General features: G+C 38.7%; 1 protein-coding gene and 1 non-coding gene across 9 annotated transcripts; both read right to left on the reverse strand.

Annotated features, from left to right (window-relative positions):
• Positions 1 to 436: 436 nt before the first annotated feature.
• Positions 437 to 15,550, reverse strand: LOC117386158 (oxysterol-binding protein 1-like). Of its 8 annotated transcripts, none has more exons than XM_055228929.1 (17): positions 15,146 to 15,489; positions 14,373 to 14,517; positions 14,026 to 14,234; positions 12,725 to 12,893; positions 12,316 to 12,427; positions 12,028 to 12,211; positions 11,828 to 11,951; positions 11,666 to 11,720; positions 10,652 to 10,813; positions 9,494 to 9,739; positions 7,692 to 7,812; positions 6,822 to 6,925; positions 6,647 to 6,742; positions 4,623 to 4,810; positions 3,227 to 3,468; positions 2,136 to 2,174; positions 439 to 2,040 (listed from the first exon to the last, which is right to left on the reverse strand). In XM_055228929.1, the coding sequence occupies exons 2-17, from the start codon at positions 14,507 to 14,509 to the stop codon at positions 1,898 to 1,900; spliced, it is 2,331 nt and encodes a 776-aa protein (XP_055084904.1). In that variant the 5' UTR covers positions 14,510 to 14,517; positions 15,146 to 15,489; the 3' UTR covers positions 439 to 1,897. The 8 variants fall into 8 exon arrangements, with proteins under 8 accessions (XP_055084906.1, XP_055084905.1, XP_055084904.1 ...); XM_055228927.1 differs by having other exon boundaries at positions 466 to 2,040; positions 11,666 to 11,723; positions 15,146 to 15,518; XM_055228931.1 differs by lacking the exon at positions 2,136 to 2,174 and having other exon boundaries at positions 437 to 2,040; positions 11,666 to 11,723; positions 15,146 to 15,550.
• A 280-nt stretch (positions 15,551 to 15,830) lies between these two features.
• trnar-ucu (transfer RNA arginine (anticodon UCU)) lies at positions 15,831 to 15,918 on the reverse strand. Its single transcript is given in 2 exon segments — positions 15,831 to 15,866; positions 15,882 to 15,918. It is a non-coding gene; the product is annotated as a tRNA-Arg (tRNA).
• Between the last annotated feature and the right edge of the window lie 916 nt (positions 15,919 to 16,834).

The raw sequence follows: 16,834 nt of genomic DNA on the forward strand, positions 1-16,834 counted from the left end.
TCATATCCATCCCTCCATCTCTCCATCTCTCCATCTCTATCCCGCCTCTCCAACGCCGCTGTGTATGGGGATGGTAGGTTCCAGCGTCGCCTTTTGAAATTTGACTAAAAATACATTTGCTGGCATGACACAGCAAGAGGGGCGCCTGTTATGTGGCAGAGAAAGAGCTCACGTGGCAGCGGGTTTAGAGCAAAGCGAGTGTAGTTTTTACTTTTTTTGTTCAATTGTGTTGGAGTTAATATAGGACTCATAATACAAATAATTAAAGCACTAATGTATAAACTACTTTGGACATTACCTTTATGATGCTAAGCTATATAATAATAATAATTTTGGTTTAAATAGATAATTACCTTGTGCTACGTGTCTGCGAACTCACCCTACTTTTTTCTTTTGTGTTTGCAAAGCTGGCGTTAAAATGACAATACTACTATTACTCAAAGCTTCAGACAACAACCGCTTTTATTATAATCAAGTTGATACTGCATGTCCCTTTGTAACTCAACGAATGACCTGAGAGTGAAAAATTGTACACGTTTCTACGCATAACCCATACATATCTAGAATGTTCTTAATATTTTTTATTTATTCTTCATTTTAAGTACACTTACAAACAAAACTCCGACACACGCACACGCACACGCTCATCCACGCCTCCTATTTGGTGTCAAAATGTACTTGCATAACTCAAAAGTTTCTGTGGTGTGACAATCGTTTTGCATGTTAGTGGACAGCAAAAATCACGCCCCCAAACTGTAAAAGCCAGAGCGATTATTTCACAAAAAGTGTAACCTCTCCCATCGGTTCATGAGTAGCATCTAAAAATTGCACTAATGTGAGTTTTTTCCTATCTTTTTCTTCACAATGTACACGTGTGATGTCAGATAAAACTGCCTTTTGTGTCAATCTCGTTGCTAAGGCAAAGAAAAGGCTTGATAAAACAAGTTATAACGTAGTAAAACACAAACGAGTGAAGGTCAACCAGCTGGAAAATAGATTTAAAAAAAACACAACCAACTCCGACGGTAAAGTTACGGAAGCTCGGATATGCTCCAAACGAACTTGTCCAACCTTCAGGTCATCAAGTTAAGACACAAAATCAAAAGATCAACATTACGGCTTTGCTAACGTCTCGAAGGCCACTGGTTGACAATTCCATGTGTTGTTATAATAGCGTCCCACGTCAACAAAGAGATTAATCTGGGGAGCTGTGTCTCGGAAACGTTGATATAAAGTGGAGAAGTTCAGTCGCTAATGGAACGTGTAGCCTTTTTGGATCCCATATTATAAAGGTTTAGCACACACACGGAAATATTTAAGTTAATTTTGTATTTAGTTTAGCCAAAATTCACCTTCCAAATAAAACATAATTAATTTGTAACTTGATTAGAACTTTAAAAACGCTTATAATTTCATTCTGTTTGCACGTTTATGTGTTGTTTTTTTTAAACAGAAATGACTTGAACCATAATCTCTTTTACTGAAGTGGGACTCTATACTCCAGATAGAATTACAATATAAATCCATTTGTCATAATTATTATCAACATAAGAACAAACAAAACGAACACGGTGAGGGTCGATACACGGACTCACAACAGCGAAGAAACACACAGTTCTGCTCTTCATCTGGGAAAAGTGAGCAAAGATCAAGAGAGAATTTGAAACCGCGTTCTCGCCATAGTTCCAGAAAAAAAAAAAAAAAAGATCAGTTTGACAGGTTCTCTGATGTGCAGCAGCAAAAAGGAGGAGGAGATAAGACACTGTGGAAGAAGTATGCAGGAGATGAGAGGCTCGCAGTTAAAACAGCCTATAGGTTTATCCCAAGATGGCCGCCCCGGGGAGCTGTATCGTAGCCTCGATGTCCAGTCTCTCGTGGGCACTTAAAGCGACTAAGGTCAAAATATATCGGGGCATCCCTCCCAGCTCCCGCGCTCCTTCGACTCCCAGTATCCTCCTTTGTAGATGTGAACCGGCTCTCCGTTAATCGGATCGTTGCATCGGTCAAACCAAAGTGCGTTGTAGTTGTCGTGAGGGGCGTCTGGAGGGAGAAGGAAGTTCGGTTACGGGACACGGTCGGAGCGGGTGATTTCGGAAAAAAACGTGAATTGATGAGTGAAAGTGAGAGATACTTGCATTTTAAAGATGAATCATTTAATAAGTCCTCATCGATAGCTTTAGGAGAGAAAGGGACCAGAGACAATTTTTTTTACCCCTTAGATTAAAATGCACCCCATGAAAGTGAAGAGCTGCACAACACTGAGGGTGGGAGTCTAACTTTGTAGATTTGGTGTGGAAGTAACACAATAACACATTCGTAAAGTAAAGGGTGTTGCTCAAGGGCACGACTAGACATGGGACAATACTGAAGTTTAGTCTCACGATTATTATGGCCAAAATAATTGCGATTAACGATTAAATCACAATAATTATTACAGTTCTGGACAGTTTTAACATGTTATAAATAAGTTCCATGTTTAAAGAACTATTATAGTGCGTTGTCATCAGTGAAAACAACTACGATCTAGCGGAGAATATTCTGGATGAGCAGGGCCGTCAATTGAAATTTGGGGGCCCGGGGCAGGAAGTCTCACATAGGCCCCCCTCTAATACAAATTAATAGGCAGAGAGTCCAATTCTGGGCCCATAAACCCCGGGACAACAACCTCTTTTATCCACAGGGAAGTCAACGGAGGGACAGTCGTTTATTTCTGCAAATTCTGGTGATAAAATGGTGATTATCAAAACAAAACTCCGACACACGCACACGCTCATCCACGCCTCCTATTTGGTGTCAAAATGTACTTGCATAACTCAAAATTTTCTGTGGTGTGACAATCGTTTTGCATGTTAGTGGACAGCAAAAATCACGCCCCCAAACTGTAAAAGCCAGAGCGATTATTTCACAAAAGGTGTAACGTCTCCCATCGGTTCATGAGTAGCGTAAAAGTAGTAAAATGGTGATTATCTTTGTTGTCGATTATCATAATTATATAAAATCTCCCACAAACGATTATTGTCGAGGCTTTTTATCTTGATAAATTATATTATTGTTTATTGTCCCATTCCTAGACACAACAGTATAGAGTCGATGCCAATTCGAACTGAACTGCTGCTCCCTCGATTCGATCCATTATTACGTTCAACAGCAAAACAATGGGTTTATATTGTGTTGTGCAGCCCTGTCAGAAAAAAGAGCAAATCTGAAGCGTCTTGACAGTACTTACGCTCCCCCTCGTCTGATTGGCTGGCTGTGCGCTGGCTCACCGCCTCCCTCTCTCTTTCACGGCGGGCGCTGCGCTGTTTTTCCTCCAGCCTCTGTTTCTCGGCGTTGGCTTCGTCCCAGCGGCCGTCCTCCATCAGGCGCTGGTCAGGGCGGCGGCGGCTGTCGGTGGGAGCCACTCCGTCCTCCATCTCGTTCAGTGTGAGCGCCAGAGAGGTGAAGTAGTACATGGTCTCTGCTCCCTCACTGCCGACAAGCCACAAGAGCAGATAAGAACACAACCGCAGGAACAAATACGATATAATTAAAATATTGTAATAATGAAGTGAAACTGGTTTATCAGGGTGATACTGGAAAAAGCCCAGTGCAAAGGGAACATGTTGGGTTTCAGTCGATATCAAAACATTGTATCTGCCAATAATATTTAATACAGACGGAAGCATCCAAAATAAATAGTTACAATGCTGATTTCTGCTGTAATCATAGACTGTTTATATAAATGGACGTAGCTAACCTGCTAGCCAAACAGGAAGTGATCATGAGCGCACTTCCTGCTCCATCGATTCTGGCTTTAGATTAAAAAACTGTGTCCTCTCTCTGTACCTGCTGCTGTCAGACTCGTCATTTTGGTCTTAAATGTTCGTATCAACCCTCTACATGACCCTGGTGTTTTTATTTTTCGTTATTATGTCCATGAATCAAGATATGAACGTTAATAACAGACAAATCAACTCGAAGCTCGATGAGGTTCATTTGACTGAACCGAACGCCGCACTGCCTTAGTCCACTTCTTTATACAGTCTATGGTTATAAAACAGGGAGTTCTTGGGTCTAGTCATTAATAGAAATGATCAGGTTCAAGGTTCTTTAATTTACTTTTCAGATATTTCACGGCAAAATAGAACGTAATCGACAGGGAAAACCAACTGCAGCCTCCTCATCTGAGAGCACGACGTCGTCACATTACACAATCTGAAAGTTTTCATATCTTTCATTGATATTTTTGTATGTACCACTTCACACTTTTATTCCTGCTCATCGTACCTTAAGTAATGAGGTTTAACTGGGATTAATTTGCATGTTTCAGCTGAAAGTTCTGATATTTCCTTCTAAAATCAGTTGTGGTTAATACTTTGCATGCTATGAACGCGGTAGGAAATGAAGAAGAACTGCAAGTAAAACAAACTAGTTCACAGCTCACACATAACTCAAAGATCATTACAATCCGGGATGTCGTTAATTTGCTTATTTATTTGATGAATCAGTCGCTTGGCATGAGAAACTTGAGCTGCCAGTTTGTTCACTAATCCCCGTCACGCTGGCATGCATTGTTCAAGGTGACTCACAGTTTTAATGAACACAATGAGATTAGATTATTAATGGTGTAAAAATAATCTTACGGCAAAGGGTTCCTCCTCCAAATTTCTCGTGCTTTCAGAGTTTGATAGACAGTTTTCTGTTTGCCCTCGGCTCCGTTCTCTCCCCCGCGGCTGCTCTGCATCACTCTGGAGAGCTCCATCTTCTCATCCCAGGTCCCGGACAGAACGTAGTGAGCCTTTCCGTCTTTGTCCATCACCACCCCTGTTACCTGAACACAATGAATGTAACGTCTTAAAAAAAATGAATAAATTATGTCCTTCTTCGATAGAAACATGACTAATTTAAGGGCAGGAATCTCGAGGATTATGTGATGCATCAATCCTGGTTTAGTACTGTCTGTGAATGAACACATCTGTGGTTGAGTAAGACAACGTTTTCTGCAAATGTGTTTGGATTTTACAGTTTGGTTTTGCAAACGGTGTAAAATGGGCTGGGTTCTGTCCTTTCTCTGGTGATGAGTAATCTGTTTTAAATCGACTATTCTTATGTGTTTTATTGCTTTTTGTTTGTATTTTTGTATTTCTGGAATGTACTTAATTAGTAGTTAGAAGTAAAATATTGAGTAAGACTGTATTTAATAGTGAGGCCAAAATGTTTGACCTGGTTAACTATGGTACAAAGTTACTCCATTGGATTTCATGCTCTGGCCAAACCTGGAATGCATTTAATTAGCAGTTAGAAGTAAAATACAGTAAGATCGTATATACCAGTGAAGCCAAAACGGTTGACCTAATTGTGACATGATGAGGGCAGTATTTCTATGATCGGGGCGATAGAGCAGTAAAAAGACAACAAGGTTAGAGAGTGAACGCAAAAACAAGAGCAAGTAAACAGCGTATTTGCAAGTAAAAGGGAAGAAGACACCGGCAAATCTAAGTAGCTCCCAGCCTTTTTCTACTGTGGCCCATGTAATTCCAAATAATAATAATAATAATAATAATAATAATAATAATGATGATAGTGATAATAAATCGGATCTGTGTAGCGCTTTTCTTTATTTATATATAATGCTTTTTTGGACACTCAGAGTATTATTCTTTCCTTACTATTCCTATTGTAGCCACAGCTGCCCTGGGACGAAGCGATCACAGACAGAAATGTATCACTCTATTAATAAAAATTAAATAAAACTTAATGACTGGCACTGTATTACACACAGTTTCATGTGATTCATAAGGAAGTTACATTAATGTTGTAAGTGATGACTGACAAAAAGGAATGCTGTGGTGTTTTCTGTGTTTATTCTTTAGTTTGGTTTTGCAAACGGTGTAAAACGGGCTGGGTACTGTCCGTCCTCCGGTGATGAGTAATCTGGCAACAAACAAAACATTTTTTCCCACACCTTTATCTATTTCTAATGTTTTAAATTGACTTGTATTCTTATGTGTTTTGTTGTTTTTTTGTTTGTATTTTTCTATATTTTGCGCGTCTTTGGGCGCCCCCCGTGTAAACAAAAATAAATGAAATTGAAATATATCTGGGTAAACGGTCAGATTTTTATAAACAAACTCAAAACGCTTTACATCAAGGAACATGCATTTATACGAATTGAAGCGCCAACCTTCAGATCAGAGGGAAAACGCTCGACTAACTGAGCTACTGATGATAAATATGAGAGAATCATTAACATCTGGAACGTCATAATAAAAAAACTGAGTTGCGAGCGGAGGGAGGCAGCTAATTGCTAATTGCTAATTGCTGTCAGTAAACCACTGACCGACTAACACTGACTCAGGATAGAAACTGTAACAATAATTGAGAGAGGAAGCCTATAATTATAACTAAAGTAGCGAGAATGCAAGTGCCAATATAACATAAGCTACGACTAAACAGCCCCGGGCACAGACATAATTGTATGACTGACGCAAATGAGATCTTTGATTAGAATTTTAGGTCATAACGCCCGGTCTAATTAAAAGCATGTTGTCTAACGAGCTTCTTTGTGATGGGAATTACGGTAAATAAATTGTAGAGGTAATTAGTAAAACAGCCTGGATCATGCATTTAAAAAAAGACACAGAGGTAAACAATGGGGCGTGCTCACCTTTCGAGCCACATCTCTGGAGAAGTAGCTGTAAGGAGCAAACTTAAGATGGCACCGGTCTCCAGTTGTGTGATTTACTACATCGATTTCTCCGGACTGTGAGAAATCATGAAAGGTTACGACAAAAGAAAACCCTCAGAGTGAATTCAGAAGGGCGTTTCGAGCTGCTGTTTACCTGGTCGATCCATAGTTTTCCTACGATAATGTTATGCACGGTCGTGGTCACTTTTTTCCACGTGTAGTGACTCTGTCCCTTTTCGAAAATGGCGTGGATGGTTCCTATAAACAGAACACGTATGTAAGAAACAACAGAACAGACTGCGCCTTTTAGTTGTTTTAGTGATGTGAGCACTTAAGCCATGGCTAAAAAAAACAGACCTAGAATAGACCTAGACTAGACCTGTCCTGATAACAAATTGTGAAGCTCTATATGTCGCTAACGATAATATTGAAACGACTTTAAGCCTTTAAGTAAGATTTATACCACGCGAGATTACCCCAGTGAACTATTTTTAGATAGTTTCATTTAAAGACATGAGCTGCAACAGATAAACAGCAAAATGTACCTGTAATTAGCCATAAAAGCGACTTATTTATCTTTCTACACGTCAAATCGTATCATATTACAACAAAAACAGCCCAATTCTCCACACTTTTGCAAAGAAAAGGTCCTCACAACTAATTGATGTCACCGACACAAAACAAGAACAGATTTAAACCACAGAAACTATTCTAAATCTACAATATTGTTAGCAGAATGAAACACTTTAGTCGTTAATTTGAGTCTGTAATGAGTCAGATAAGTTAGTAATTCAACCTTTTGCGGCTTAAATCTGATCATACAACCAAAAAAATAATCAAAAATGTCCCAGTGGTGCAAAGAAAAAGTAACACAAGAAACCCTGACCCTGTAAAAAATATTGTTCCAGCTTTTAAAAGTTGATTTAGTGATTGTCATGACAGGCCTAATTTAAACCCTCATTTATTGACACGTTCAGAACCTTTATGTCACAGGTCACAGAACTGTTGAGCTTTGGTGACGTACCTAGAGGCATAATGGACAGGTATTTGCCCCTGAACTTGCTGGCCACTGTGATCTCCTGCCTCAGTGTCCAGCCGCGGTCAGAAATGGCGTGGTGAGCGGCTGCAGGCGGGTGGTGGCTCACCTGGTTACAAAAAAAAACAAAACATAAGAGATTTAACTGTCAAAGCAGAACAATGACTCAAATCTACAGAACAGGAAAAACTCCCACTCGTTTTTTTTTACTTTGTCGTTTTGAAAAATGTTGTGCTACAATTATGGTACAACAGCAACTCAGAGCAGCAGCACTGCCCTCTATTGGTCAAAACAGGGACGACATGCTTCCCTATAGAGTTAATTTGCTGCAAAATTTGCTTTTTTAAAAATTCAGCAGTAAACAAAATAAAAGTACCACACTTCCTCAAGAGATTTTAGATTATGGCATTATAAAATTATAATATTTGAAGGATGCTCCATTAGATTACATGTTCTAGCAAAACCTGGAATGTACTTAATTAGTGGTTAGAAGTAAAATATTGAGCAAGACTGTATTTAATAGTGAGGCCAAAATGTTTGACCTGGTTAACTATGGTACAAAGTTACTCCATTGGATTTCACGCTCTGGCCAAACCTGGAATGTACTTAATTAGCAGTTAGAAGTAAAATACAGTAAGATTGTATATACCAGTGAAGCCAAAACGGTTGACCTAATTGTGAAATGATTGAGGGCAGTATTTCTATGATCGGGCCATAGAGCAATGAAAAGACAACAAGGTTAGAGAGTTTATGCAAAAACAAGAGCAAGTAAACAGCGTATTTGCAAGTAAAAGGGAAGAAGACACCGGCAAATCTAAGTAGCTCCCAGCCTTTTTCTACTGTGGCCCATGTAATTCCAAATAATAATAATAATAATAATAATAATAATAATAATGATAATAAATCGGATCTGTGTAGCGCTTTTTTGATTTATATATAATGCTTTTTTGGACACTCAGTATTATTCTTTCCTTAATATTCCTATTGTAGCCACAGCTGCCCTGGGACGAAGCGATCACAGACAGAAATGTATCACTCTATTAATAAAAATTAAATAAAACTTAACGACTGGCACCGTATTACACACAGTTTCATGTGATTCATAAGGAAGTTACATTAATGTTGTAAGTGATGACTGACAAGAAGGAATGCAGAATATGTTCTTTCATGTGGTGTTTATTGTGTGATGTGTTTTTGTTGGCTGGTTATTGTTTATTACAAAACTACACAATGGAAGATGGAAGAGGAGAAATAAGGTAAAGTCAGAGCGAGGTCAACCAGGTCAGTTTAAGTCCATAGTTTTTAGTGTAGATACTTTTGGCTGGGAGCAGGGATGGAAGAAAAGGCTTTGGAGGAGGGTTTTCCAGTGGTTGTGTGACAATGTGTGTTTTAATTTTATCTTAAATAAAAAAAATAATAATAATACAAATAAATAAAAATAAATTTAAATAATAAAAATATAAAATACGAATTAAATCAATAAAAACACAAATTAAATTAAATAAATAAATATAAAATCAAATAAAAAATGATAAATAAATAACTTTAAGAGGATTACTTTCATTTTTCAGACTAAGAACCATGTGCGTTTTTCTGATTTTGGAAATGGATGAATCAAATCACACCATCCCACTTTACACTGCAGTGACCCGACCCGATTTCAGTGGATGACTTATTCAAAAGGAGAAGTAAAACAGCAGTAAAAGTGCGGAGTCAGGCGGACTTTAGGGAGCACATCCTTCCTCCGTGTCGAGGTTGCTGGTTTCACTTCCTCTGTGTCTCGCTCTCACCTGTTCACAAAGAGAGCGATACCCGTACTCTCTCCTGCGGTCCAGCTCGTAGGTCTCTCCCAGCAGCGGGTTGAAGGGCTTTCCTGTGCGGTGAACGGTGGTCGAGTACGAGGACACGGAGAAGGCTGCGACGTAACACATCTGCTCCAAGGAACTGTGGCACTTTGCGGCTTTGTCCAGCAGTTCGTAGTACTCGAGATCCTCTGACAACCGTTGCAACATGGAAATCGGCTCGTTGAAATTGACCTGAAAAAGATGAATGATTTGAAGACGATTATGACATGAAATTAGGCTCGTCACGATAACACATTTTGAAGTTTGATACGTCACTGGCGTAAATATAAGACGATAAACTGAAATAACAATAACCCAAGAGCAGAATTAAACCACAAAATATATTCTAAATCTACAATATTGTTAAAAATCATGAGCTGCACTAAATAAACAGCAGAATCAAACACTTTAGTACTGAAGTTTGCATCTGTAATGAGTCAATGACGTTATTCAGACTTCTACGGCATAAATCTTATCATAATGCCAAAAATATTGTTCCATCAAACATATATTGATTTTATATATACTGTAACGGGACGACTTTTAATGTTTATGATGATTATTTATGTTTTGGTTTGTTTGTGTTGTGACTTTAATGTCTTTCTTATCCTGCACTTTGTGTAGCAGCTTCAAATAAACTTGCCTCGCCGGGTGCTTTTTGTTTTATTTCTCTATGTTCTCTATGTGTTGAATACTGTGTCTCAAACATTGTGTGAACTTCTCTCAGAAAGAGTGCTACACATGCTTATGTTAAGATGTCCTCCAGCCTTCTGTTACTTCTTTGACAGGAGTCTTGTCCTGTGTTTGTTCAGTTTCCTGTGCATGTGCCTCTCCGTCTTATCAACAGGTTTGTCAATCAGCAGTTTTGTGGCAGTGTTCCAGTGTAATATGGCTCACAGAATGCTGTCGGGCCAGGATCGTAGGCCCTGGCAGAGTGCGCGTCACAGGTACATAATGTCTTTATGTTTGATTTATCATGTCAAAACAATTCAAACTGGAAAACTGGATGACCTTCATCTGTATCTATAAAAAGACTTTGAGATTGCATGAAAAGGTGGGACTGCGTATTTAAATTCCATTGTGACACATGTGCGTGACGCTTACAGGCATAGGAATTTTAGAGAGTTCTTTGCCAATGCAGTTTTTCATGATGCTCCAGAGGTTGAGGGAGTAGTTTGGTTTGTCGGGGATGCGGGTCCTTCTCTTCTTCAGTGGCACCAGCTCCTGAGACGGCTCCTGGCTCATCGTTAACGGCTCCTCGTTCAGCTATAAAACACATTAAAGTCTGTTATTATTAAACCGGTTCTTTATATCATATCATATTCATTCTAATTAGGTGTTATGTTTCCGGGTCCAGAGTCCGCCGCGTGCTTGTCTTCATGGAGATTTGCGAGGAACATCCCACAGTATGACATTAACCTTTATCCATCTCCATAGAGACAAGCAGGTGACGCCCCGATGCCAAGTCAGGTCATAGGTCAGATCTGTACACAAGCTCATTCTGAGATCAAGAGTGCACGTTGGTTTAAATAAAAACCTGTAAAAACACCTGGAATTGAATAAATGCAAGACTGATAAGCTTAATGCCATACAGAGGAAAATTCTAGTCCCCCCCCTTCCCACGTAGTGCATCTTTAAAGGTCTTATATTACACTAAATTGACTTTCGTAAAATGGAATCCGTGTTATAATCCTGTTACCTCATCGAAAACACACCTGGAGTTGTGTTTTGTTTCATTCACGCATGTTTGAGTAATGTTTTATTATTAGTCCGTCCACGTCACCGAAGCTAAAAACCGCTCTTCGTGCGACGTACTCGAGTGACGTCACGTAGCCGCAGTTTTCCAGTTAACAGCTTGACCTTTTACCTTTTAGTTCACTAGAGAATGGCAATTACAGAACTGAAATTATCTAAAATTATTCTAGTGAAGGTGAAAAGAGTTTAAAAACACACTGTTCCATCTCAAGGTCTAAATCTGCAGGGTTTGTGCGTTAAACATGTGTGAAAGAAACAAAAAAAACAACAACTCCAGGTCTGTTTGCGACGAGGGAACAATAATATAACATAGATTAAAAATGATTCACTTAAAACACAGGCCCTTTAAGAACAGTCACTAACCGACTGATCGTCTCCGCACATTTCACTGTTGAAGCCGCTCGCCGTGCTGCTCGATCTTCTGAAACGATGAATACATTTAGAGAAATAAAAAGCACATTTGAAGAACAGCAAATAAGCAAACGAGATGTGGTAAATAAACACGCTCAGACGCAAAGCACTGACTTGTGGAAGTGGGGGTCGGCTGGTACTGTGATAAACTCCGGCGCTTCCTCCATGGCGTCGAAAAACTCATTATCATCATCTTCATCGCTGGCTTCACCTTTCCCCGGCCCAGGTCCAGCTGAACCTACACGCACGGAAATAGCTCTTTATTATGTCCCTGCGTTACTGTAGTGAGCTGGGGGATGTAAACGGTGTCGTACTTTTGTTGTCTGCAGTGGCGTTGGCCTGCGCTGCTCCTCTGAACGCACGCTCTAAATGATTATGTTGTTTCGCCAACGTCTCCAAGGTCTCCTCCAGTCGCACGCGCTGTTCCCGCTCGGCTTGCAGCGCCTTCTGCCACTTTTTGCTGTGAGCCTGCGCCAGTGCAAGGAAGTCTCTGCACGCCTGAAGGTCAAAGATGGAGCGTTTGAATACGTTTATAGGTTTATTGTAGAGAACTAAAATAATAATAACGTAATGTAGGTTTTTACTGAGACGTTAGAACTCACATTTATCATTGCGTTTGAGGTGATTCGGAACAACGTGGCTCTTTCTGTCACCTGCCGAATCTTGTCTCCGGCCTCTCCTGTCAAACGCAAGCTATCGAGTTCTGACAATGATCTGCAAAGTACGCAAAGGCAAGACGAGGTTATTTGTACAGCACAATCGTAAACAAAGTAAATCAAAGTGTTTTACAGAATAAGAAAAGACGATAAAATCACAATACAACAACTCAAAGCATAAATAGTCATAAAAATACACGTTCACTGGTTACGGAAAAAGGAAACATTATAGATTTGTTTGACAACTGGGCACTATTTTTTATTTTTAATCCTGATTCAAGTTAATACGCGTTCGTTGCGGCGAGGCTCAGACAGGTGTAGCACATGAAAGGCTGATAGAAAGTGCAATGCTGACCTCTGGAGGGCAGATCCGTGTTTTGAAATCAGGTCGTTGCAGGTGCTCAGATCCTCCACTTTGCTTCCCAGCGTCCTCAGAGCAGACTGGACCTCAGAGTTCTGTGACCCTCCTCCCTGTCCCGGGAGCGCTGGGTGAGAGGACGGGGGAAAGTCGTCCCCGGAGTCGTCTGCCACAAAAAGGGAAGGATAAAAGAGAAAACGTTCAGCTCATGCAGGTGTTGTGGATCATAGTGTACAGAGGTGAAGCCTGGAAAAGAATAAGAAAGCCTATAGAGAATTTAAATGTCGAAACCCTAAAGCCAAAAGTGAATTTAGTCTGTCTTATATATTTAAAGTCTGAGATAAGGAGACGACGATGACGATGAATTTCTATTTCACAGTCAAATTGTTAAGGTAGTAAAGAAAGAAATCCTACTTTTTGCATATTACCTCACAGTAGAGAGCTGTGGCTGTACGTTAACCTCCAATAATGTCTCCATTGCTGTAGTGCAGGTGCTAATATTGTGTCCTGTTTTATATATTTGTATAAAAACTGTAAAGTGATGTATTAATTTGCCACAGCTGACACATATTCCCACTAGAATTCCACTGAACAACTCTATATTTGTTTCCAAGTGGCATTTGTGCACATTAGCTTTCCTGTCACATGATTGGTCAGGTGACTACTTGGGCTCGTATAAAACAGGTGTGAAACTGAATCCTTCAAGTGTGAAAAAGGGCTTGACCACAAAATGTCACATCGTGGTGTTATTCTAATAATAAACAATAGAGAGCTTCCAAAAACTGCAGTCTGATCTGATCTTTTTTTCTGCTGTTTTGTCTTTGGACCCATCACGCAGTCGCAACTTTTTATCAGACGTGCATGTCTTTACTCCCCAGTAATAATATAAATATGACATTTAATTTACCCAAAACATAAGGTTGAGATTATTTTCTTGTTGCATTAAAATTGAAGGATTAAGTGTTTCTGAAATGTTTCTTAAGTTTTAATGAATGCACATTTCTTTCAAGGTAAAAGAAATAAAAAATATTACAGTAAATGTGTGAAAAAGATCTTAATACTAAACTTTTAAATAAAATGAAGGCTTCTAACAGTTCATTTGCAAATAGATCTTGAGATGTGTATTTAATTGCTATAAGAAGGCATATATTCATGGCTGTTACCGGGGGGAGTCGGGGAGGACAAAAGGGTCTGTTGTCCCGGGCCCTCTCTTTAATAATTTACATTAGAGGGGGGCCCATGTGAGGCTTCTTGCCCCAGGTCCCCAAATTCATACGATTCTGGCTATTACGACATACCAGACTCTTGCTGTAAATGTGCGGCCTTGGCTTTGGCCAGCTCCAGCGCCGTGATCCATCGTTGTCGCTCCACCTCGCAGCTGGCTTTGAGATGGTAAGTTTGGGCCCCGCCGTTGGAGATGACAAAGTTACAGGCGTCATCCACAGTTATTGTTGCAGTGGCCAGATTGATTGTGCCCCTACATGTGTGCCCCATCTCTGCCTGTGTCCTTTAGAAAAACAGCACAAGGTTTACTGATACTATTTTCAATTAAAGATATATTTGTATGAATTAGTTGCAATCCGGGCTGGTGCAGTTTTAATCATATCAACAAACACTGTATGTTAATTGTGGAAGGACATCTCACCTGTAGTACGACAACAAGCCATTGCTCAGGACAAACCATCGTCTCTGATAACCCTTGATGTAATTTGTCCACTTGAAAACCCATCCTTTGTACGTGTCACCAGCAGGAGTCGGAGTGGGGGCTTTGGAATCGGACATTGCAGCCCCTGAATGGAAGGAACACTTAAAATAGTGAGTAAAAAAACATGTTATTGAAGAAACATAATAATGAAGAAGAACCTGAACAACTGCAAAAACACTGCTGCAGACATGATATTGATCTTTCTGTGAACTGGAAGGATTCAAAGGTTAACTGACACATCTATAGAAATGTACTTGTGGTTTTCAGCCTGATTAAATACACAATATATTTAGTTAGGGTTATTATTAAGCAAAAATACAGTTAACTCTAATCTAATGTTTACCAAATAAAATATGGTTTAATAGAATCTAGTAGTACTTTAGTAGTACTGGAGTATTTAGAATATGACAGATGGCACTAACAGACAGACAGTTATATTTGCATTACAGGGGCATTACATTCTGCAAATTGACAAACACAGGACATAAAAAAATAAAATATGCTTTTTTTAAACCGTAAACTTAAGTAATGTTAGCTGTCAAAACACACAGCGCAGCAAATGTCAGAGTAAGAGGCTAAAGTGCAGATGACACATAATCTACGTTTTCTGCAAGTATTGTAGTCGACACCTTACGTATTGATAGAAAGCAGTGGGATTCGAGAGGTAATTGGGAGAGTTTTGCAAAAGCTAATAGCTAGCATAACATATTTACCTTGACGTGTCCAAAATGTAGAGCCAGGCAGTCAGACACCGGTGAAGTCACTGCTAACTCTGACACCCATACGCCACTGTGCAGCGCAGGAGCTAACAGCTAACGGGCTAACAGCTAACAGGCTAACAGGCTAACCGAGGTGTAGATCTGCCCGACAAGACAAACAAAACCAGGACATCGGTTAAAAGCATGCAATATTTGTAAATGAATATGACACCAACACGCCTCATGCATGCTCTGTGATAGTCCAGTGTGTGGTCTTCATTCTACAGCTGCGTACGCTTAAAGCTAACTAGCTACATGTCAGGCTAATGATGCTAACGCTGCTCGGTTACACCCGGCGCAGCGCTATTTGCTGTCGGCTGGAAACACTGAGCGAGACGTTTTCATTTCTCCTCTGACCGTGTCCATGGATTGATTAGATTGACATTTTTAACACAAGTTTCGACTAAAGTAAAGAAGGAAGCGAATTAAATGGATTATGTAAAGGAATATATCCCAGTTCCATCGGTCATCACTAATAAACATGACAAATGCGCGTTTAGATGATCAATGCTACGAAAACGTGATTTTATTTATTTATTTTTACTTTTTAGATCGAGGTCAGAAATTAAGTTGTTGTGTTTTTATATATTTTTCTTGTAAGGTAAAGAAAATGAAATATTAAATAAACACGAGTAAAACGCGACTCCGGTGGGACTCGAACCCACAACCTTTGAATTGCTATGTTTGAACCTAGAAGTCCAATGCGCTATCCATTGCGCCACGGAGCCACTTGTTGCACTATTGACAATCTTTGAAGTTGAACATTTATTCTCCACATATAAACCATATATAAACCATATATGTACAGGTATAAATATGTTTCTAAGTTAAATTATCTGGTTGCATCTATTTTATTATTTCATTATGATATGACACGTTTTACAAAGTTTGAGGTTTTTGAAACTTAAAGTGTAATTCTCATGGACTACCACAAGATGGCGCTGGTACTCCACATGTCCTCTCCACGCGCTCACTCATTTATTCAAATAGCTCCACGTCTCATTCATATCAAATTAAAACAAGTACAATAAACAAAACTGATGTGTTATTTCTCAGTGAACATATTTTAACTGTAGGAAAACTCATATGAACTGCAGTTATGTTTTATTATTTACACCATATAGAGACAATATGTGCACATTATTCTCCTGAGACCCGAGCTCTTGCAGGACTTTATTTGCAAAAAACTATTAAGGGGTTGAACACAGACATTTTGTGTAAAAAACAAAATTAGAAACAGTTGTGCCTCTAGGAACAATGTGTCTCATTTGTGCTGCTGAGAGGTGCAGGAAGACATATGCCTTTAAATAAAAATAAAATAAAATAAAATAAAATAAAATAAAATAAAATAAAATAAAACAAAACAAAACAAAACAAAATAAAATAAAATAAAATAAAATAAAATAAAATAAAATAAATAAATAAATAAATAAATAAATAAATAAATAAATAAATAAATAAATAAATAAATAAAATAAAATAAAATAAAATAAAATAAAATAAAATAAAATAAAATAAATAAATAGATAAATAAATAGATAAATAAATAAATAAATAAATAAATACAATTAAATTAAATTTTTTAAAAATACAATAAAAATATATAAAATAAATAAATAATAAAATACAATAAATAAATACAAA

This window comes from Periophthalmus magnuspinnatus, chromosome 18 (genome assembly GCF_009829125.3).
Source record: "Periophthalmus magnuspinnatus isolate fPerMag1 chromosome 18, fPerMag1.2.pri, whole genome shotgun sequence".
NCBI lineage: Eukaryota > Metazoa > Chordata > Actinopteri > Gobiiformes > Gobiidae > Periophthalmus > Periophthalmus magnuspinnatus.